This window comes from Lemur catta, chromosome 2, assembly GCF_020740605.2.
Source record: "Lemur catta isolate mLemCat1 chromosome 2, mLemCat1.pri, whole genome shotgun sequence".
Taxonomy (NCBI): domain Eukaryota; kingdom Metazoa; phylum Chordata; class Mammalia; order Primates; family Lemuridae; genus Lemur; species Lemur catta.
Window position 1 is genome coordinate 139,236,420 of NC_059129.1, and position 21,914 is coordinate 139,258,333.

General features: G+C 39.3%; 1 protein-coding gene and 1 non-coding gene across 3 annotated transcripts in view; one reads left to right on the plus strand and one right to left on the minus strand.

The window, feature by feature from the left end:
* The window catches only part of SNX9 (sorting nexin 9), a 112,235-nt gene that overhangs the window by 84,182 nt on the left and 6,139 nt on the right, over positions 1–21,914 (plus strand). For both annotated transcript variants that reach the window (XM_045544634.1, XM_045544635.1), the window contains exons 10-15: positions 5,423–5,553; positions 10,137–10,240; positions 11,943–12,046; positions 15,586–15,663; positions 19,895–19,971; positions 21,129–21,218. In XM_045544634.1, coding sequence (XP_045400590.1) covers positions 5,423–5,553; positions 10,137–10,240; positions 11,943–12,046; positions 15,586–15,663; positions 19,895–19,971; positions 21,129–21,218 — 584 coding nt within the window. The remainder of the gene's footprint in view (positions 1–5,422; positions 5,554–10,136; positions 10,241–11,942; positions 12,047–15,585; positions 15,664–19,894; positions 19,972–21,128; positions 21,219–21,914) is intronic.
* Positions 17,240–17,301, minus strand: LOC123633720. The gene has a single exon (XR_006733735.1). It is a non-coding gene; the product is annotated as a U7 small nuclear RNA (small nuclear RNA).

Here is a 21,914-nt window from a genome sequence, read left to right on the forward strand (position 1 = left end):
AAAGGAAAAGAAATGCCAAGTAGATGTTGTGACATTTCTGTGGACTTGATCATCCATGAAAAATGTACAGTTAACATTTTTTATTTGTTATAGATTTTGTTCTTTGTGGAAATAATACTGAGTGAATCTGGTTTTATTCCTGGTGCCAAACTGTTATGTTCATATTCTTAGTGAAAACCTAGGTATAAGGTTCATTGCAAACAGGGAAATGAAAGTCCCTCCTTCCTCCTTTTTTCTAATTCTCTGGAACACGGTGTGAAAATCTTACCAAACATAAAGTAATACCTGAAGTCATAGTCTGGAGATAAACCAGCTGTGTCAGAAGAATTTTCATGAGGGCAATTTTTAAATAAGAATCATTAAATACCAACCAGCCAAACTCTTTGTATTACTCACTTGCTCATAATGGGGAACTCCTGATATCCCAGGTCTGTGCCGACCTGCGGGGTCGTTTCTGCCCAGGTGTATCATCTTCTCTCCAAGATAGGAGACTTTGATTCTGCATCGCCTAAGTTTACGTAGCCCTTAGTAACTTAGTTCTACTAACAAGTGCAAAATTTGAGAGACTTTAAAACAGTAGGTGTCTAGGCCCATTGTGCTGTTCAAGTCCCATTTTTTAGGTAACAAGTTTTTGATATGTTGGTCCATAATACTCTTTCTTATTAAAAGACTTATGCTTATTTGTACTCGTACTTTTTAAACATTTATTTTATTTTATTTTATTTTATTTTGTTTTTAGAGATGGGGTCTGCTGTGTTGCCTAGGCTGGTCTTGAACTCCTGGGCTCAACCCGTCTTCCCAAGCAGCCGGGATTACAGGCATGTGCCGTCCCACCCAGCTTGTACTCATTATTTCTAAAGGAAGTTCAGGCTGCATTTTTTAAGAGTTTATTTTTAAACTTACGTCAGTAAGTTACTCTGGTGTGCAGCTCTATGAGTTTTGACAGCTACCACCAGAGCCTTGCAACCACCACTGCGCTCATGCTGCGGAGCAGTTCTCCGCCTCCCACCACCCCTGGTGCTGGCCTGTATTTTCAATCCCTCCCCCAGTCCTAACCATGGCAACAACTGATCTGTTCTTTGTCCCTGTAACTTTGCCTTTTCTAGAGCATCATTATGAACGGAAGCATATACTGCGTAGTCTTTTGAGTCTGGCTTCTTGTATTTAGCATAATGCATTGAGATTCATCTGTCTTGCTGTATCTTGTTTGTTTCTTTTCATCGCCAAGTAGTATTCCAATGTATGGATATACTGTAGTTTGTTTATCCATGCAAGCATTGAAGAACATTTGAGTTTCTAGTTTTGGGCAATTAGGAATAAAGCTGCTGTAAACATTTGCATACAAGTTTTTGTATCAACATAAGGTTTTGTTTCTCTTGGGTAACTAGAAGTGGAAGGGCTGAGTCACGTTGTAGGTATATGTTAACATTTAAGATGTTACTTCAGTACACCCGAGAATGGAAAAGAATTTAAAAAAAAAGAAAAAAAAAAAGATGTTGCTGGACTGTTTTCCAAAGCGGCGGCACAATTTTGGAATCCTCACCAGCAACGTGGGAGAGTGTCAGTACTTCTACATCCTTACCTGCATTTGATAGTGTCAGCTTTCCTTAATTTTACCCAATCTAATAGGTATGCAGTGGTATCTCATTGTGGTTTTAATTTACATTTCCCTAATGATAGTTGGTGTTGAGCATCTTTTCATGCCCTTTTTCTCATCCTTGCATCTTCTTTGGTAAAGTATCTGTTCAAATTTTATGCCCATTTTTTATTGGGTTGTTGTTGAATTTTGAGAATTTTCAATATATTCTGGAAGCAAGTCCTCTGTCAGATATGTAATTTGCAAATAATTTGTTTCAGCTGTGGCTTCTCTGTTCATCTTAGCAGTGTCTTTTGCCTAACAAAAGCTTTTAATTTTAATGAAGTCCATTGTATGAAATTTTTCTTTTATGGATTATGCTTTAGGTATTATAGCTAAGACCAACTTCACCACATTTTCTTCTAAAGATTTTATAGTTTTAGGTTTTACATTTAGGTCTGTGATGTGTTTTGGGTTAAATTTTGTATATGGTGTACTGTATGATTAGAGGCTCATTATTTTTTGCATCTGGATATCCAGTGGTTCTAACACCAGTTTTTGGAAAGACTGTCCTTTCCCTGTTGGATCTTCTTTGCACCTTTGTAAAAAAAAAAAAAAAAAAAAAAAAAGATCGCTTGACCATGTGTGAGTTGATTTCTGGATTCTTTTCTGTTCTATTGATTTATGTGTCCATCACACTGTTTTGGTTAGTTTTGCTTTATGGTATGTCTTTAAATCAGATAGTGTGTTCTTTTACAAAATTCTTTCAGCTGTTCTTTTTCTTTTGCCTTTCCTTGTAAATTTAAATGTAAGTTTGTAGATATCTATAAATGATCATGCTGGATTTTAATTGGAATTGCATTGATTTTTATAGATCAATTTTTACACCTTGATATCCAGTCTTCTAATCCATGAATACAAATATATTTGCTTTTCAGTAGTGTTTTGTAGTCTTTCAGCGTATAGATTCTGCATGTATTTTGTTGTATGTAAGAATTTCATTGGGTAGTGTTTTGTTATAAATGGTAATGTTTTTTAAATTTTCTGTTTTCCTGTTGTTTGTTGCATATACTGTTGATTTTTATATATCAACCTTTCATCCGTGACCTTGCTAAATAAATAAACTTACTAGTTCCAGGAGCTTTTTTTGTGGATTCTTTGGGATGTTTTTTTTTACGTAGACAATCATGTAATCTTGAAACAGAGACAGTTTTATTTCATCCTTTCTAATCTGTGTGCCTTCTATGTCTGTTTTTGCCTTATTGCACTGGGTAGGACTCTAGTACAATGTTAAGTGAGAATGGTGAGAGCAGACATCTTTGCCTTGTTTCCACTCTTTGAGAAAAAGTGTTCAGTCTTGCACCGTTAAGTAGGATATTAGCTGTAGGTTTTTGTAGATTTCCTTTTATCAAGTTAAGGAACTTCCTTTTCGAGTTTGCTGAAAGTTTTCTTCAGGAATAGATGCTGAATTTTGTCAAATATATTTTGTATATCTGTCAAAGTGATCAGGTGGTTTTTCTTCTTTACTGTTAATGTGGTGAATTACCTTGATCAGCTTTCCAGTGCTGAACTCTACCCTTGCATTCCTGGGCTAAACCTCACTTGATGGTGAATACATTATTCTTTTTATATATTGCTGGATTCAGTTTGCTAATATTTGGTTGAGAATTTGGTTCATGAGGTTATAGTTTTCTTGTAATGTCTTTGATTTTGGTATCAGGGCAAATGCTGGTCTCACAGTGAATTTTTTATTTTAGTTACTGTACTTTTAACTCCAGAATTTCCATTAATTTCTGTCTCCTCCTTGAGAATCTCTGTATGCTGACTCTGTCATATTTTTCTTCATTTTTTTAAGCATGACTTCCTTTTTTTCTTTGCATATATTTGTAGAACCTACTTGTTCTGCCACTTTGTTGGGTTTTTTTTTCCCCCTTTTAATTCAGCATCTGAGGACACTTAGGGACAGTTTCTATTGACTGCTTCTTTCCCCAGTATGGGTCATATCTTGCTGTTTCTTTACATACAAGTTCACTGTAGAGGCTCAGCAGAAGATTCAAGACAGCAGAAGAAAAAAATCTGTGAATCTGAAGATAAATCAATAAAAGTTAACTAATTTTTTGTTGAAACCTGGACATTTTTGAGAATATATTTTAGCAACTCTGGATTGGGAGTTTACCTCCCAGAAGGTTGTTTCTGCTTTATGTTTGTTTGTCTGTTATGTAACTTACCTAGGCTAAATCTCTGAAATCTGTCTCCCCTGCAGCTCAGCTATTATTATGTTTACTTAATTTTTAAATTTGGCTCCCTAGACTTTGCTCCTGCGTCTGTGTGGGTTGGTAGGCAGCCAGCCTAAGATTGAACAGAGGTAGTGCTCACCCACCTCAAGCCAGTAAGGCTTCTGATCTCTGTCGATGGAACTGGGTAGGCAGAGGGAGTCCCTTCAAAGCTCAAGTCATTTTCAAGTTATTTTGGCTTTAATTCCTTCTGGGCCCTTTTGTGTCTCCTTTACTTGTGTGTGCAGCCTCGGAGTTGGTCACAAGTGTGTGGCTGGCTTGGACCCTGTCTAGTCTCCACCCATTTATACACACAGCCTCACCCTGGAACATGCTTGGTTCAACCATGCAACCTGGGCTGATAGGGCGTTGGCCCTCCCTGTTCACCTGCCTCTGAGATTGTCCCTGCCCACTGACACCACCACTGAACGTGGACGTCTCCCACCACTCCAAGTGAGCCTCCTTCCACCCCAGCGGGGAAGCCACAGCTGCCAGTCTTCATAGCCTGCCCCGCTCTGGCAGCGACTCCTTGTCAACCAAGCAGCGGGCAGGGGGGCACATGGACTGAATGCCACACATTCCCACTGTTCTTGCCTGAAGTTCAGTTTTTCAAGCGTAAACACTTCTCAGATGGCTTTGCCTTTGGTTGACTTCCAGAGCTCTGATCTGGTTGTTCCTGTCAGTGTTGTCCAGCTCTATAGTTGCTTTTGGGTGACAGGGTGAGCTGCTCGCCTCACTTGGGCATAGCTGGAACTTCTATCTGGAGAAGCCTTTCAGTTAATGGTAATTTTTGTTTAGTAGGCTTATAAAAATTCTCAGCGTTCACTTGATGTTTGGTGTGTCATGCTTGTCAAGCTAATTTTCTACGTTTTAAAACAAAATGATCACTCATTAAACTCTATTTTAATATGCTCATAAGTTCTGGAATAGTATTCACTATTGGAATGACTGTCATTATTGCATTCATGGAGAAATTCCTTTGCTGTTTTCAGTTTAAGTAGTTTAAAAAACAAGATGGAGGGAAAAGCTACAGCCCTAACTTACTTTCCTAAACATTAAATTTAAACTTACACGTTTATAGATTATATTGCATTTGGGTACATTTTTATAAATATAGAAATGTCATGTAGTTTGTAAGGATGACTTTAAATTCCGCTTACGACTCCTTTCTTGCCTCTGGGGCTTCGTGTGGCCACAGAGAAACTGGCCTAATGTTAGTTTTTCATATTGAGATAAGATTTCCTATTAAATTTTTTTTGCACTTTATAGCAATTCTCGAAGAAAATAGCCCTTTGAGGCTGTGATTATTCATGTCACAATTAAAAGAGTTGTTAGTGTGTTAAAGTGGAATTTCATACTTAAAAATTAACAGTCACTGGATCTTACCTGTGGGTGTTTGCATTCACTCTGTTTCCTGTTTTTAGGTTAGTGAAAAATTACCATTGTTTACAACTTACCACATAGCTTTCTACCCCGTAGCCAACAGCCATGTGAATGGTTTCTCAGGTATAGTACAGTAATAGTAATTCGCGTCAGACCAAGTTGTATGTGACTCTTCATCTGTCTTTTGCAGGCCGCTTTGAAGAGGAATTTATCAAAATGCGCATGGAGCGACTTCAGGCCTGGGTGACCAGAATGTGCCGGCATCCCGTCATCTCAGAAAGTGAGCTTTTCCAGCAGTTCCTGAATTTCCGAGATGAGAAGGTAGGACATTTTATTATTATGGTCTTAGAGAACTGAGAGTTGTCACGTTCATGCCAAATTTATGTCTGAAAGTAGTTAAAATTGTGTTGGTTAGTTCCCACTTCTTCCAATGACAATGAAAGGACAGAAACTAAATCCCAACCATGGGGACTCGTCATGATGTGTGAAAAGCTGCCCTGCCTTGGGGATTGGATGGCCTCAGGGTTGGCAGGGGCAGGGAAGGCCCGGTGGAGGATGTGATAGGTGAGCAGTTTTTTCCCAGATGCTTTTAAAAATAAAACAGACCCCAAACTAGGAAGGGCATTAGCAGCATGAAGGGAGAGGAGTAGAGTGAATGATTTCTTCTGATCACCTTTTACCTCACGATGCAGCATTAGGAAAGGAAGAGCGGAATCAGAGGTGAGCCCTTGTGCTTGGAGCAGGCTGTTTTTCCACAGCTGTAGCTGTGAGTCTGGAGTAAACGCTGGTCTCTCTCTGCCTGCCCCATGGCCGGTCATTCCGCCAGCGGTCATCGGTTCTTTATTTAAGTCAAGAAAACCTGGTTGCCTGACATCTACTTTGAAAATAATTTCACTCTGAATAAGCATTTACTGTACTCTTTATTGTATCATTTTATTCTCAAAGACTTTTTCTCCATGAGAAATATTACATATTTTAGAAAACACTCTAAAGAATAAAAGCGTGAGTTAGCTCAGAAGCAACAGCAGATGCTAAATATGATCCTGGAAAAAAATTATGTGGTTATTTTTGTCTTTAATCAAATAATAGAATATCATACATCCTGTTGGAACTTTGTAGCACTTTTTCCTTGTTGAAGTGAACACATTTACAATAGGTCTTAAATAGGCATGTGCATACACTTAACGTGGTATCAATATTTGGTCCTTGCTTTCAGTTATTGCCTATTTCTAGAATTGACAGGCTCTTTTGACATTGCTGGGTAGGGAATTAGAAAATATTGAAATGCTTCAGCATTTCTTTGTGAATTTATATATATCATAGGCCTACCCTTGTGGGCTGTTCTAGCAAACCCTAGTTCTTCTGGTGAGGTATGATACTCAGTCACAGTATTTATGGCATGAAGCTATACAGTAGTGAAACTAAGTTCTTTGAGTGAGTTTAGTAAGTGTTTTGTTACATTGTAGTTAAAATAACAAAAAAACCACATGGAACCCTTCCAAGTGTGCTGCCCTCCTGACTCCCACAAGACTTTAACAAGAGCTTATTTGATTGATTTGCCAAGGGTTTGATGTAGAAAGCACTTCTAAAGGTCATGTTTTATGCATGGTAGGGTTTAAGAATAATAATAAATCCTAGACATTGGTTGTTTTGTTTTCAATGGCTGCCACCTTCAAAGATTGATCAGCTCACCATACAAGTGGTGTGAGAGAGAAGAGAACAGTTGCAGTCAAAGCACTTAGTTCTCGTATTAGCTCTGCTTCTAACTGCCTCTGATCTGGGTGAAGGCGTTTAATCTCTTTGGGCCAGAATTTCTTCATCTGATAAATGACAGTGTAGAACTAGATAAAAACTGATTCTGTGGTCAGTAGCAGCTCATATAAATAAATGGTGGACATAGAAAATCCCAAAGAATCTATAGAGAAAATATTAGAAGTGGTTAGTTTGTTAGTAAGGTAACTGGATACAAGACATTGCAAATTTATCAGCAAAACCAGAAATTGAAAGTCTAAAAAAACTACCATTTACAATAGCATTAAAAGTATCAAATAAAAAAATATTGGCATAGAAAACTATGAAACACTACTGAAAGAAATATAAAAGAAGACCTAAATAAATTTTCTAATACTGTGTTTCCTGAATTGAAAACAATAAAAATGCCTTATGTCTAAAATCAAAGTACTCAGAATAGCCAAAGTGCTCTTGGAAAAGAATGAAGTAGGATTAGATAACTCATTGTAAAGGTAAAAGAGTTTTAAAAGTGTGGTATTGGCACAAGACTAGACAGACAGACCTGTAGAACAGAAGAGAGTGGACGCTGAATTTATGACAAAGGCGGCTGTGAGTGCAGTAGGGTAAGAACAGTCTTTTCAGTGAGTGGTGCTGGGTCAGTTGGATGCCCCGGGGTGGGAGTAGGGGGTAGGGGAATGAAATGCACAACTATCTGCAGTTGATTTTGTTAGGGTTGATATCCGTATTGTGGTTGTGTTTTTAAAACATGAACTTATCTGTTAAAGATACATATTGAAGTATTTACAAGTGAAATGATATTATATCTGAGATATCCTTTAAAGTAAGCAAAGAAAACCAAAACAAACAAACATAGAATGGAGGAGAGTAGCTATCAAAGAAGATTGGCAACTCCCGGGCTGCAGCAGTAGGCAAGTGCATAAGTGTGCTGAGGACCAGGCCACAGGTCTCTTGTGGAGTCATGGCGAGACATTTGGAAAATTTCTTCTGCTCTTTGAACATTGGCTGAAAGGAATGTGTCAAAACTGTAGCCAAAGGAAGCATTATGCTTCCAGAAAAATCTCAAAAGTATTGCAAGCATCAATGATAGCTGTTGGATTAGGTTCTAAAGGTGAGGGTGGAGAGACTTAACCAGTTGATGTGAAAGTTGGAGATAAAAGTTCTCCCACAATGTGGAGGCATCAAAGTACTTATAGACGATAGCGATCATTTCTAATTTAGAGGTGGTGACATTCTTGGAAAGTGTGTAGATTGAAGTGAGTAACTATTGAAACGGCATCGTGGGAAGCTGCCTGTGCCACTGAGGTTCTGAGAGCTTTCGCCGTGAAGATTGGCAAAGCGTTGAAGCCGAGTCTGTAAGGGCTTATTGTACTTTTCTCTCCACTTTTTTTTATGTTTGGAAGTTTTCATTGTATGCAGTTTTGAAAAAGCCAATTCCATATGGTTCACAGATCTAAATATAAAAGGCAACACAGTAAAGCTTCCAGAAGGTAACGTAGAATAGCTTCATATCCCTGGAGTAGGGAAGGACTTCTGAAATAAGACACAAAAAAAGACTAGCCGTACAGAAAGAGATGGGTAAATTAGACTACATTAAAATTAAGAACTTCTTTTTTCAGAAGTGCTATTAAAAGTGAAAAGCCACTGAGTAGAAGATATTTGCAACATGTATAAACAACAAAGGGCTAGATTTTAGAATATATGAAAACCTATACAAATCAGTAAGAAAGATAATCGTCCCAGTAGAAAAATAGGCTATTTGGTAATGTACTTCACAAAAGAAGGTACCATATGTATAGAAAAGTACTTAATCTCATTAGCAATGAAGAAATGCGAATTAAAACCACAATATTATAAGATACTACTACATACTCACCAGAATGGCTAAAATTAGAAAAACTGACCCTACGAAGGGTCGTCTTGGTGAGCTGAGGTGCTGCTGGGCTCTGCTGGTGGAACGTTGGTGAGGCCAGTTCGGCAAAGTTTGGCATTTACTGAAGCTGACCCAGCATTGCCACTCGCATTGCCACTCCTAAGAACACGCGTGCACATGGGCACCAGGAGGAGTATAACAGCTTTCTTCGTAATTTGATGGGGTGGCTACCAGCAGTAGAATGGATAAATAAATTGGGGCATAGTCATACAATCGAATATTATACTGCAATGAGGTGAACGAACTATGGCTATGTACAACAGTGTGAATATATTAATAGTTCCTAAGCAAGGTTGGGCAAAAGAAGCCAGACACAGAAGAATGCATATTATAGGGTTCTTTGCTAATTGAAAAAACTGACAAAATGGTAGTTTAGGATGCATGCTTAGGTGGTAAAACACTAAACAAAGTGTCTTAGTCTGCTTATGCGGGTGTAACAAAATACCTGAGACTGGGTAGTTTATAAAGAACGGGAATTTATTTCTCACAGTTATGGAGGCTGGAAGTCTAAGGTCAAGGCACCAGCATCATGTTGGCCATTAAGTTTCAACACATGAATTTTGGAGGGGACACATTCAAACAGTAGCAGAAAACAAGGAAATGAAAACCCTAAAAGAATAATGGTTACCCTTGTGGGGGAGGGGAGTGGGTGCAGTGACTGGGAAAGGACATAAGGGGGCTTCTGGAAAGCGGGGTCTTTTTCCCCCGGGGTGATAGTTACACAGGTATTCTTTTTGTTAGAATTCATTACACTGTATATTTTTGCTTTGGGCACTTTTCTCTCTGTGTGTGTATCTTAAAATAATACATTTTTAAAAAATAGCTCATAATATTGGCTCCTATCTTATATTTTAGAGAAGCATTTACCTTTTTTAGAAAACAGTTAACCTAAACATTTCAGGCACTTTGTCAACATCTACAGGATGTGTTTATTCATTGCATTTGCATTGGTAGCTATTGGAAAAGGAATGTGACTAAGTCAGTTCACTCTCAAAAGACTTGGTCTTACAAGGACCGTTCTGTGAAGCGACACTGTTCGTTCACTGAGCTTACATCTGAGCTACGTGAGGATTTGGCCTGTGGTACAGAGGGAGATGGAGTGGGAGCTGCTTCCTGAACATGAGAGAGAGAAAGATGATTAGCGAGCTGATTCCATTAGGGAACTTTGGGAGACCAGTTTGACTCTGCTCGCCACGTTACCTTGTAATGTGCTTCTTTACAGGAATGGAAAACTGGAAAGAGGAAGGCTGAGAAAGACGAGCTGGCAGGAGTGATGATATTTTCCACCATGGAACCAGAGGCACCTGACTTGGACTTAACAGAAATGTGAGAGACACCGCCAAACTTTCCTTTCTCTCCATCCGCATCCACCTCCTTTGGCTTACAAGTCTTGGCCAATATAGCCACAGCTGAAATTCAGACCATCAGATTAGAGTTTACGAAATGCGTGGGGTTTGTAGTCAGATGACAAGGGAAACATTATTTGTACATAGAAGTACTGTCTTTCTAACCATAACATCAGATTAAGATCTGCTCCCTTGAAGTCAGTGATTTCATAGTTGACACAGTGTTTAGTAGTTATTTCCAATAAAATGTGATGGAACCAAATGCCGAATGGCATGGAGCCACCTGACACCCACGCAATATAATACTCAGCAAAGCAAAAATCTTTGAACATGGCCCTGCAGGAAACAAACTCTAACCTGCTTTTTCTGGACATTTTTTTTAATATGTTGTTTTTAATCATTTAATTTTTTTTATTACAGCCTCAGGTGAAACTTGAGAGCATTTCCTTTTCTGTGTGAGGACTAAGAAATCTTTTTTTAAAGAAGTTTTTTTCTTATCATAAAATCATTGCTTATATGTTACCAAAAATATAGTCAAAGAAATATATGCACACACAGTCTTTCAGCTACCCAGAGAGAAAATCATGTTAATGTTTGTGTGTGGTCTTCCAGACCCTCCTCTGGATGTATGTGGTTATAGGAAAAATTATTTGTTTAAACCGAAATGACCTCACACTATACAACTGCTTTTTTCATTTAAAAGTATATTATGGCCGGGCGCAGTGGCTCACGCCTGTAATCCTAGCACTCTGGGAGGCCAAGGCGGGTGGATTGCTCAAGGTCAGGAGTTCGAGACCAGCCTGAGCAATAGTGAGACCTTATCTCTACTAAAAAATAGAAATTATCTGGCCAACTAAAAATATATATAGAAAAAAATTAGCCGGGCATGGTGGCGCATGCCTGTAGTCCCAGCTACTCGGGAGGCTGAGGCAGGAGGATCCCTTAAGCCCAGGAGTTTGAGGTTGCTGTGAGCTAGGCTGACGCCATGGCACTCACTCTAGCCTGGGCAACAGAGCGAGACTCTGTCTCAAAAAAAAAAAAAAAAAAGGAAAAAAAGTATATTATGATGGTCTTTTCAGGTTGGTAAATATACTTTGTTTTTCTTTATTACAAAATTTTTACGGGGTTATAAATATTTGGGTTACATCTATTGCATTTGCACCGTCCAAGTCAGAGCTACAAGCGTGCCCCTCCCAGACGGTGCTCACCACACTCATTAGGTGTGAATTTACCCATCCCCTCCCCGCCACCTGCCTGATCCCCAGTGAATGTTGCTTCCCTTCCATATGTGCACATATGTGTTGATCGATTAGTACCAAGGTAAGTATACTTTTTACATCCTTAAAGAACAGACATCTTCAGTATCACTTAGGTGATTGTGTATTCAGGTTATTGTCTGTTTAATTAGAGTACTTGTTGGAATCAATGAGCAGCTACCATAGCAGCCCATACTGTTTTTATATTTGATGGTACCTCCAATGATTGGAATTTCACTAAATAAGATATTCGAGAAATGATGATTTTATTTACTTTCTAATAATTTTAGTTAAAACTCCCAAGGAACTGAGGGGGGGAAGGAAGCAAAGTTAAACACAGCAAGCACCTGTGGTTATGTGTGGTCTGAGTCCCCCTGACCCCTTGCCTTTCCTCCTCCCCGCGTGGCTGGCGCTGGCTGTGCCCAGAGAGCAGAAGTGCGATGCCGTGGGGAAGTTCACCAAGGCCATGGACGACGGCGTGAAGGAGCTGCTGACCGTGGGGCAGGAGCACTGGAAGCGGTGCACAGGACGTAGGTGTCACTCCTCGCGGCCGGGGTGGGCTTCCAGCTGGCAGGAAGGCGCGGTTTGATGACCTTTGTCCTAGTGGGGAACCTGCTACCTCACACGGAAGTGAATTGGGTGAACCACAGTAATGTCACGCCTGTAATTCTGCATAAGTGAGCTTCTCCACCCAAGTTAAACAATAAATAATAAACAATAAACAAATTGACTCTAACAAATCCAGTTCAAGAAGTCTCATAAAAAACACCGTGTTTGCTTAGTAGTTCCAGTCATTTTGGGCTTTATAATCAATGGAAAGTTAATCTTTTTTGCATGTTTAAAGAGTACTTGTAGTTTAGTTTTAACCTCATGATTTTACTTTTTAATCTTCATTCATTTGATAAGATATTGTATACGTGACTAAAGCCATAATTTTTAGGAAAAGCCAGTATAGTTGGAATACAAAATACGTCAGCCAGCTCAGACTGGGAGCCCTGCTGAGGGGAGGGTGACAGTGTCAGTCACGGCTTTCTGCCCACTCCTGCATGTCCCCAAGAACTTCTTGCCTCCCTCCCTTTCGTTTGTTTGGAGAGTCGTTCTGCGAACCATTTCTGCCCATGTTCCCTAGAACTATGCAGCTCTGTTGTCAGATATCCCAGGATAGAGAAGCACTGTCACCTGTCCAGCTATGGGGAAAATGCCGCAGGACGATGCCTGTTGTGCCCCAACGCTCTGAACATCACTGAAACGCTGGGGCGGCCATTGCAGTTGAGTTCCCACAGGTGTCCTGACTACTGCAGAGCGTCGGGGTTTCTCTCCCATCTGTCCTGCCCCTGCTGGTAGCACAGAGAAGAGCGGCCCCAGCTGTGCACCGTCGGTCTTGGACGAATGGGCGCTGCTAGCCTGTCACTGCGAATTCTCCAGCCTTCAGCTCATAACACCCTACAGGAATATTTGTTGTATTCAGTTATTATTTTTTAAAGAAAAATGGCTTCTACTTTTGTAAGAGCAATATAGAACCACTTTTATATCAGTCCTTTGATACTCAGTATAGGAAAGAGCTTAATTATTTTTGTAAAGAATTTTTTAAGGTGATGTTTTTCCTCTAAATAAAAAGAAAGAATCAGCATTTGAAATCCAAGAATAATTTTAATGAACAGGAAACTAAACATGGGATGACTTGTTGGATGAATTAGTAAAATAGTACAGCAAAGGTAATAGCAATATTAAGATCTATTAATAGTATATCCAGACCTGAAAATCTAAGCTTCACATTAGGAATCAGCAAACTATGGTCTGCAGGCCAAATGTGGCCTGCTGCCTATTTTTGTAAATAAAGTTTTATTGGAACACAGCCACTTATTTATGTATTGTCTGTGGCTACTTTTATATTACAGTGGCAGAGTCGAGTAGTTTCAACAGAAACTTTTGGCCCCACAAAGCCTAAAAATATTTACTGTCTGGGACTTTGCAGAGAAAGTTTGCCAGGCCCTGTCTTGCCTGTGCCATTGGCCAGTGTCCCTCCGCCCATCCCAGTGGCCCCTGCCATCCACATGCTATTGCACATGAACAGAACAGTTTGCAGCATACAGCTGTTCCTGCTGGAGGGGCAGCTACCAGGAGCCATAGCAGTTGTTCCTTTCCCATGGCAAGGAAATATGATACTGTACCCTAGATATAAGCCTGAAAAAAAATGTATGCAAGTGCAGCTTCTAGAAAACAACTTCCGTGTCAAGTCTTGGGTCACACAGAGTGACTCATGAATAAAACGGGAGTGGCACTGTTCTCTAAAGCATAAACGGAGAGGCTCAGTGTCAAAGGTCATTTTGGCAGAAACTCTTATAGGGCCATCATAACAAATCATTTAAATCTATTTCTTTGAAAGCTGTGTTTTTAAGTACGTGTGAATCTTACAGTCAGACTTTTTTAGGATATCACAAAAATCTGGGACTATGATTTCTTTTAGAGAATTAAATCCTTCATGTCTAACGTCTGGTCAGCTCTGTCCAATGTAATCTGTAAGGCCAGATTTATAAAACGAGGAACACTGGCTTTAAGGCTGCTCTTTTGGGGGACGAGGGAAAGAGATTGAAGCACTTTGTTTAGGATTTAATTCAGGCATGTCTTTTTTCTTCACTTCTCTCACAAAATCGTGGTTTTTGTTTGTTTGTTTTGTTTTGTTTTGTTTTGTTTTTGAGACAGAGTCTCACTCCGTTGCCCAGGCTAGAGTGCGTCAGACTACCTCACAGCAACCTCAAACTCCTGGGCTTAAGCAATCCTTCTGCCTCAGCCTCCCGAGTAGCTGGGACTACAGGCATGTGCCACCATGCCCAGCTAATTTTTTCTATATATTTTTAGTTGTCCATATAATTTCTTTCTATTTTTTAGTAGAGATGGGGTCTCGCTCTTGCTCAGGCTGGTCTCGAACTCCTGAGCTCAACGATCCACCCACCTCGGCCTCCCAGAGTGCTAGGATTACAGGCATGACCCACCATGCCAGGCCACAAAATAGTTTTTAAAAATTCCTAATTGATAACGAAAACTCTAGTGCACACTCCATGTGGTGAAACACGTGCCAGTGTCTTTAACCCTGGGCAGAGAGACAAAAACTGAGGCACAAAAGCATAAACAAGTCATTAAAATTAACTGAGCTGATACAGCTTGAATTTGTGTTTCCTGATACGAGGAGCTTATAGACCTTACTTCAGATTTCTCTGGCCTGGACATTTTTCTTTTTCTGCTTTAATACTGTAAATATTAGTCTTTAAATTCAAATAATGATTTCTTTTGAGAGGCATAGATACCTTTAAAGGGACTATGTACAAATGCAAGGAAAGTAGCCTAAGATGCAGAGACCCTTCTCTGGAAGTTCTCCAAAATGATCCTAGAATTTTAGCACCTTAAAAAGGAACCATAAGGATCATTTACTGAATCGTCTCATTATACAGATGAGAAAACTCAGACCCTTCCTCCCTGATCCTGTGAAGTCTGACTGTTGTATTTTTCTCCACACTTTGTTGCTGTCAGTTTTTGTTTGGTTGGTTATTGGTTTGCAAATGATCATTTATACATATATACACAAGAGAGTGGGAAATGCAGTGTATTTGGAATCACAATCCAAGTCCACCATTTATTAGCCTCGTGACCAAGGGCAAGCAGTTGAGTTGTCTGAGCCTTATTTCCCTAATCCTCAGCATGGAGAAGTGTCTCTGCATCTGGTAGGAGGGGTATCGTGATGACTGAGCACTGGGGAGGGTGTGAAAGTATTTCATAAACTAGAATTCACCTAAAGGAGCTTCCGTTTCACTAGGTTTCATTCAGTACCTGAGAACGTGGGGGGGTGGTGAATAGTAACTACCATTAGTTGAACAATCAATCATTTAAAAAGAATTGATTGAAAAAAATCATTAATTGAAAAAATAATCACTTTTGCTTCAATATTAAAGAGTATAGACTATTTTGAATCACTTCAAATGTCTTTTATTGTAATCACATTTAGAAAATAGTTGAATCCCATTTCAGTTTGCTCAGAAGACTAGTTAACAATTTATTCCTTTTTCTCTTTCAGCGCTGCCCAAGGAATATCAGAAGATAGGAAAGGCCTTGCAGAGCTTAGCAACAGTGTTTAGTTCTAGTGGCTATCAAGGTACGTCTTTACTTATTCACTGAGCCTTTAAAGGTGTCTTATCCAGACCTGTCTCCTCTTTGGGGTCTTGTAGACAGTAACTGCAGGGAAGCCCCTTGTCCTTGATGTGCAAATTGGCTGGGCTGCCATGCTCAAGATTTTGTGCTGTCACCTTATGGCTTTTGAGAAAGGTGGAAGGTTCTTATAATTTATATTTTCTTGCTAGTGTGTTTGCCTTTCTTTGCTCTCAAATATAGCTCTTTTGTTTCACTGTAACAGGTAGCCATGGTGTGTAAGACTCTACTCTTCATATCATTTCTCTGCCAAACTCTGTCAGGTCTTCCTATTTTATAAAGGCCAGATTTCATCAAGGTTATTTGAAGGAAACATACTTGACTAAGTAACAAACACATAATGCCTAATTTTCTCCTTAGCACATAATTGTTTCAACTTAACCCATATGTACATATCTTACCCATGGTATTAAGAGTTCATGGTTTATGTAGGCAGCACTTGTGAGAATAAGTTAGCTGTTTTCCTTTATAAAAAGGAAAAGGCATTTGTCAGCTAGGTAGGACCTATTAAATCTGAGTATCTCCTATCACTTACCAAAATAATAGAATTGGTGCTTTCACCAGGTGTTTATCCTAACACTCAGGGAAGATAGTGCTTTGGATGTCAGTTTCTGAATGTTTTAAGGAACAAGAAGTCAGACTCACCCAAATGTAAGATTTGGAGCTCCCGTATAGCAGTGTTTCTCATTGGCCTTGCTTAACTGTGTCTTGTCGACACCTTTGGACAGGAAGGGGGCTTTGAGGTTTGGTTGGCCTCTTCGAGGAACCTGAGGCCTAGAAAGAGAAGCATCTTGGCCAAGGTAACAAGGGGTTGGTGGAAGAGCCAGGACCAGAACCACTGCCTGAGGACCAGGCAGATGTCTAGGAGCCCCTCCATCTTCGTGGCTCTGTTGTGTCCTGACAGCATCTGTGACAGAGATGCTGGAAAATCAGCTACTTGGTCCTGATGTCAGAATTCACCTGCGGCTCTACCTTCCTTAACCTCAACTAAGAGCACTCTCACTGCTCTTCAGCCCAGCCCACAGCTTCCCACTGTTGCCTCTTAGTCCACAGGAGTCCCTGTGGGAGGGCCGGCTCAGCACTGGGGTGCCCAGCCTCATCCCTTGGAGCCCGGCCGGTGCCTCCTAGTCCCAGCGAAGTTCCTGTACACACAGAAGACTCCCTTTCCCACCCACTGTGCCCTGACTCAACAGCTCACTCAGGGTGGAAGAGCTCACCCCTTTCTGAATTTAGTTAATCTGGATTTCTTCATTCCTACAGCACTTCAATGACTTTATGGAAAAGCATGACTTTTTTAGTTTATTCGGTATTTTCTTATTGTGGCTAAAGTAACAGTTTCTTGCATTCGTCCACATCCTAACCGTAAATGGAAGCCTAACAATGATCCTTCCAGTGACTTCAGAGTTTGTAGCTAGATTACAGTATTAATATATGTACCCAGATTTAGGATCCAAGCCATTTAAAATTACATAGAAAACATAGAAGCCATGCAGAACTAAATTACAGATTTTTTTTTCCATGTGGAGAGTTTTCCAGTAAAAACCAGAAAACCTGCTAGACAAATTCTAAAAGAGCTATAACACTAAATCTTAGAATTTTAAAATAGCAATTCACTTGTTCTACTGGGCAGTGCTAGAAGAGACAGGTATCACTCACTATTGCCTAAATTATGATGTTGTTATTAGTAGAGGGTACAGATAATTGAACCAAAAGTCTTTGAAAGGGGGGAAAGAGAAGACAGTTGGTAATCTGGGAAATGTTTCTAAAGTTCTTCATTGACTTTATACTGTGAATAAGTCTTTGCATATATTACTCATCCTCTTAAAAATATGGTAGAGTCCACATACCTTCAAAATGGTCAGATTCTCTCCAGCATTGTACAGTCTATGTAATTTTAGCCTGAAAAAGCATAAAAGAAACATAATGATATGGAGAAAGGAGGAGTAGAGAAAGTTGCAGGTGGCAGTAGGCATGAGGCCACCACGGTAGAGATGGCACCCAGATGGAAAGTGGGCAGCAAGAGCATGACCCTAAGATACTGAGCCCGGCTGCACAAGGCTCGTCCATGACATCCCGTGCTGGGAGCCGCCGGTGATTCCTCAGCATTTCCTGTACTATAATTATCAATCAACATGTTATTAAATATCACATTGCAAATAACACTTTTTCCAGTATTAAAAGTACTAGAGGTTTGTGTTTTATGTTGAATAAAGAACAGTTCAAGTTCCTATCAGCCAGCTTCTCCTATTTCCAAGGGCAGTGAAGGTCAGTGGGTGTTGGATGCTCCTTACCACATCCGCCTGCTCAGAGACGTTGGTCTTGGGCTGTGCTGCGCCATGGCATCTTGCAGCGATGTAAATCAGTTGGATTCCTAAGGATGTCTCTGATTCTATAAATACCACTTTCAATGCTCCTTTAACCGCACGTGAAATAACACTGGAACAACACAGAATGTTAGCATGGCCCCCACACAAATCCATGAAATATTCCATATTATGGATTATGTAATCAGTAAAAATTTTTAAATGGTTATTTGTGGGGAGGAGAGTAGGCTTCTGGTTATATCTTGTTTTGTAGATTTGATTTGATTTTGGAACCGTGTGAATGTTTTACATAATTATTAGAAAACAAACTTAAAGCAAAATGGGAAAAAAATCCCTAGTAGTCAAAAGCAAAATAAAACAACTGACTTGATACATCAAAATGAAAACAACCACACAGAGAGGAATTATTTTAAAGCACCTTAAAATAGTAACTTTGTACATCTCTAGTATCAGATGCCTTAAGGTCAGAAAGACTGCAAAATAATTTTAGTGGTTTTCAGTGATCATACAGTTAGAAATACAATATTGATATTGTTATTCTAAAACTATATTATAGGGTAAAGCAAATATGTAATTATGTTACTGTTGAACAATTAAGATTTTTTAAAAAAAGTTTTAAAATAAATTTTTAAAACTTCTGAAGTTCTAAATTTGAATTGGAATTATCAATATGAATTCATTATGCATTTTCCCTCTTTAAAAAAAATACAAATTTGCTTTTCTCTGTTCACTGAAAAGGCATAGAACAATTACCCAATTGAGTAGCAAGCAGCATTCCCAACAGCACTCACAGGTGGTATCTGAACACCACGTCCCACCACAATGAACCCAGGCTCCTGTCAAAAGAGCTTGGATGCCAGTTTGAAGAGCCTTCCACTGGCCAACGAAAAGAAAATCTGAGCATTGGTGAAAATAATAACTGATACAGAATGAAGAATATCAAATATATTTAGATCCAACATTGTAAAGATACTGTAAAAAATTATTCTCACTCACTTCTGGAGGATGGTGGGGGGTCAGCTCATTATTCTGAATAGTGTACAGAGAAAGAATCCAGCCTTTGACCTCCTTTTCTTGTTTGAACTGTACCTCAGGGTAACCAGAAAGTTGATAAAGTTGCTCTTTATAGAAGTGTTTCAGCTAGTAAAGGTGGAATGATAGAAGTGGAATAGAAAACCCACACTAAAATAAAAGATCTAGACAATGATCATTCATGGCTTCTGACATCGTAGAAAACAGAAATAACTGGAAATTGTGTTTCTGAATCTGATAAGGCCTCTGGATCCAGTAACTATTGTAAAGAAAACACAGGGACAGAGAAGTGTGTTGAGTGTCACACAGAAATGCAGTCAGCAAAACCCAGAATGTGGGTGCCAAGGCAGATGATCGGGGTTAGTCAGCACCCCACAAAAGGCAACTTGCAAGACAAAGGGGTGAGGGGGAAGAATGTGTAGAGGAAGAAACATCAGCCGTGCGCCATGTGGGCTTTGTGTCCGGACTCAGGCAGCCAGCATGTGCTGAGATGCCTCTTTATGTCAGAGTGATGGTCTGCTCTTAGGTGTGGTCATGGTATTGTCCCTATTTTTTAAAGGGTCCTTATATTTTGGGTAAAACTTACGGATGAGGTGTTGTGTGTCCAGTGAGGTAGAGGGGTGTAGCTGAAGAAAGGTTGGCCGTGAGCATCAAGTTAGGTTAGGTGATGGGGATTCATTATACCATGCTTGCTAGTTTCCAAAATGTTTGAAATTTTCTATAATAAAATTTACTAATAAAATCTATAATACATTTTTAATAAAATAGATGAAAAGAAAATATTTGTAACTTATAACCACTGATAAAACTAATCATTTTCAGGTGAAACAGACCTCAATGATGCAATAACAGAAGCAGGGAAGACATACGAAGAAATCGCCAGTCTCGTGGCAGAACAGGTACTAACATAATCACACAGTTCCAATTAAAGTTTTATACTGTCTAATCCACATATTTAAAACCTTTCTTAAGTCAGACTTTTTGAATAGATATCCTCTTCTATTTCTGTGTATTTTTGTTATTTGTATTTATAACAGTGTTTCTTATGTTAAGCCAAAGTGGATGGATAAATTTGTAATCAAGACATCTAAATGAATGCATTGCGGTATTGATGCCTCTGATCCCTCCTTAGCCATCTGGGGACTGTGACGTCCAGGGACGAAGGCCGCTCAGATCTGTCTGGACTGTTGCTCAGCCTCTTTGAGCCTTGGTTTTCCTTCTCCATTAAACTGCAAGGCAGTGCCTGCCTTGTATGGTGTCCAGGATTTAATAGCTAATAGATAGCACCTGCTACTGTAAGTCTTGGTAAATATGAAGGGGAGAAAGCACCTGCTACCAGCCCCTGGACAGGGAGGTCCTTGTTATAGCTACGTAGGTTTTATTGGAGTCTTTAGAAGCCCAGTTTCAGTGTGTGTGTGTATGTGTGTCTGTGTTTCCAGATAACAGATAAGTTCCCTTAAGAGGAATCTAAGTTATTTTAAACCTCTAAAAAAACATTTTTTTTTTCAGAAGACTTAAAAATGTTATGTTTGTGGATATACATACATGCTACCGCACTGATGTGGTCATTAACTACTTTGGTGATTCTTGTAAAAAATATTAATTTTTTAGAAATGTGAGTAAAATAGCTATTAAAAATTCAAAAAATGGAAAAATTTAAAGTTGCCACTTAAAATGATTACCAGGTTTTTTAATAATATTATTTTCTCTGCTAAAATTTGGACACTAAACTATAACAACTTATTTGCTTGTGTGTAAACATATAGTATTAACTAAATTTTTTTTCCTCATGGTATTGACCACCTCAAAATAGCTAATTTTACAAACCTACTTAAAAATTATATGATGTTTTATCATTTTCTTTACAACATATGATTCAGAGTATAGCAAATAGTCCTGGGAATTATTTTCTCTTAGGAAAACTAGTCTGAACGCCTAACACTCAATAATTTAGTGTAGCACATAGAGGATTTCTGGTCCTCAGATATAATAGTTTTCCTTTCCCTGATTTTCTTTATTGCTCTGCCAGTAACAACCAACCTGTGTCTTGTTCTAGCCAAAGAAGGATCTCCACTTCCTGATGGAATGTAACCACGAGTATAAAGGTTTTCTCGGCTGCTTCCCGGATATCATCGGCACCCACAAGGTAACTGGCCACAGACGGTGGCAGGGGACGACACCGGCTGAACCAAGGCAGACTCCACAGCCGTGGTCAATATGGTTTTTATATGTTTATCTTTATTATTTTAAAAAGAAACTGCAGTTCCCATCATAAAGGTTTTTAAACTAAATAAAAAATTGGTTCGGGATATCTTCACCTTTGAATTCTGGTTTTCTCTTCCTTTTTCAAAATCTGCACATTACGTCCATCTGTTGTGGGTTGTGAGTCTTGATCAACTGCAGTGCTCCAGTGTGTGGTGATGTCCTTGGATTTGTTAGCAGAGTCTCTATGAGGGCTGGTCTGGGATCTTAATCCTGGCATGTGGCCGTTTTAGCATTTTGCTTTATAATTTAAATATCATGAAAGGGTATCATAGGCAAATTAGAAGCTTTATACCACTTAATACAAAACTCAGAACAATTAGCTTGTAGGAGTTTGTGCCGGCAGAGTTAGAGTTTTAGGCCTGGTGTCTAATTTATACAGAAGTATAGAGTTTTTCTTTCCGGGCAGCCCTAAATAACAAGCAGTGTGATGATCCTGAAGTGGGAAATGTTTGGCCACTTTTACAACCACTTCCATCTAAGTATTAATTTAAATTGATTCAGTGCCTCTTACAGAAATCAAAGGAAAGCCCAAGCCTTACAGTCAGCACACTTAAGTGCCAGCTTGTAAAATACTCTG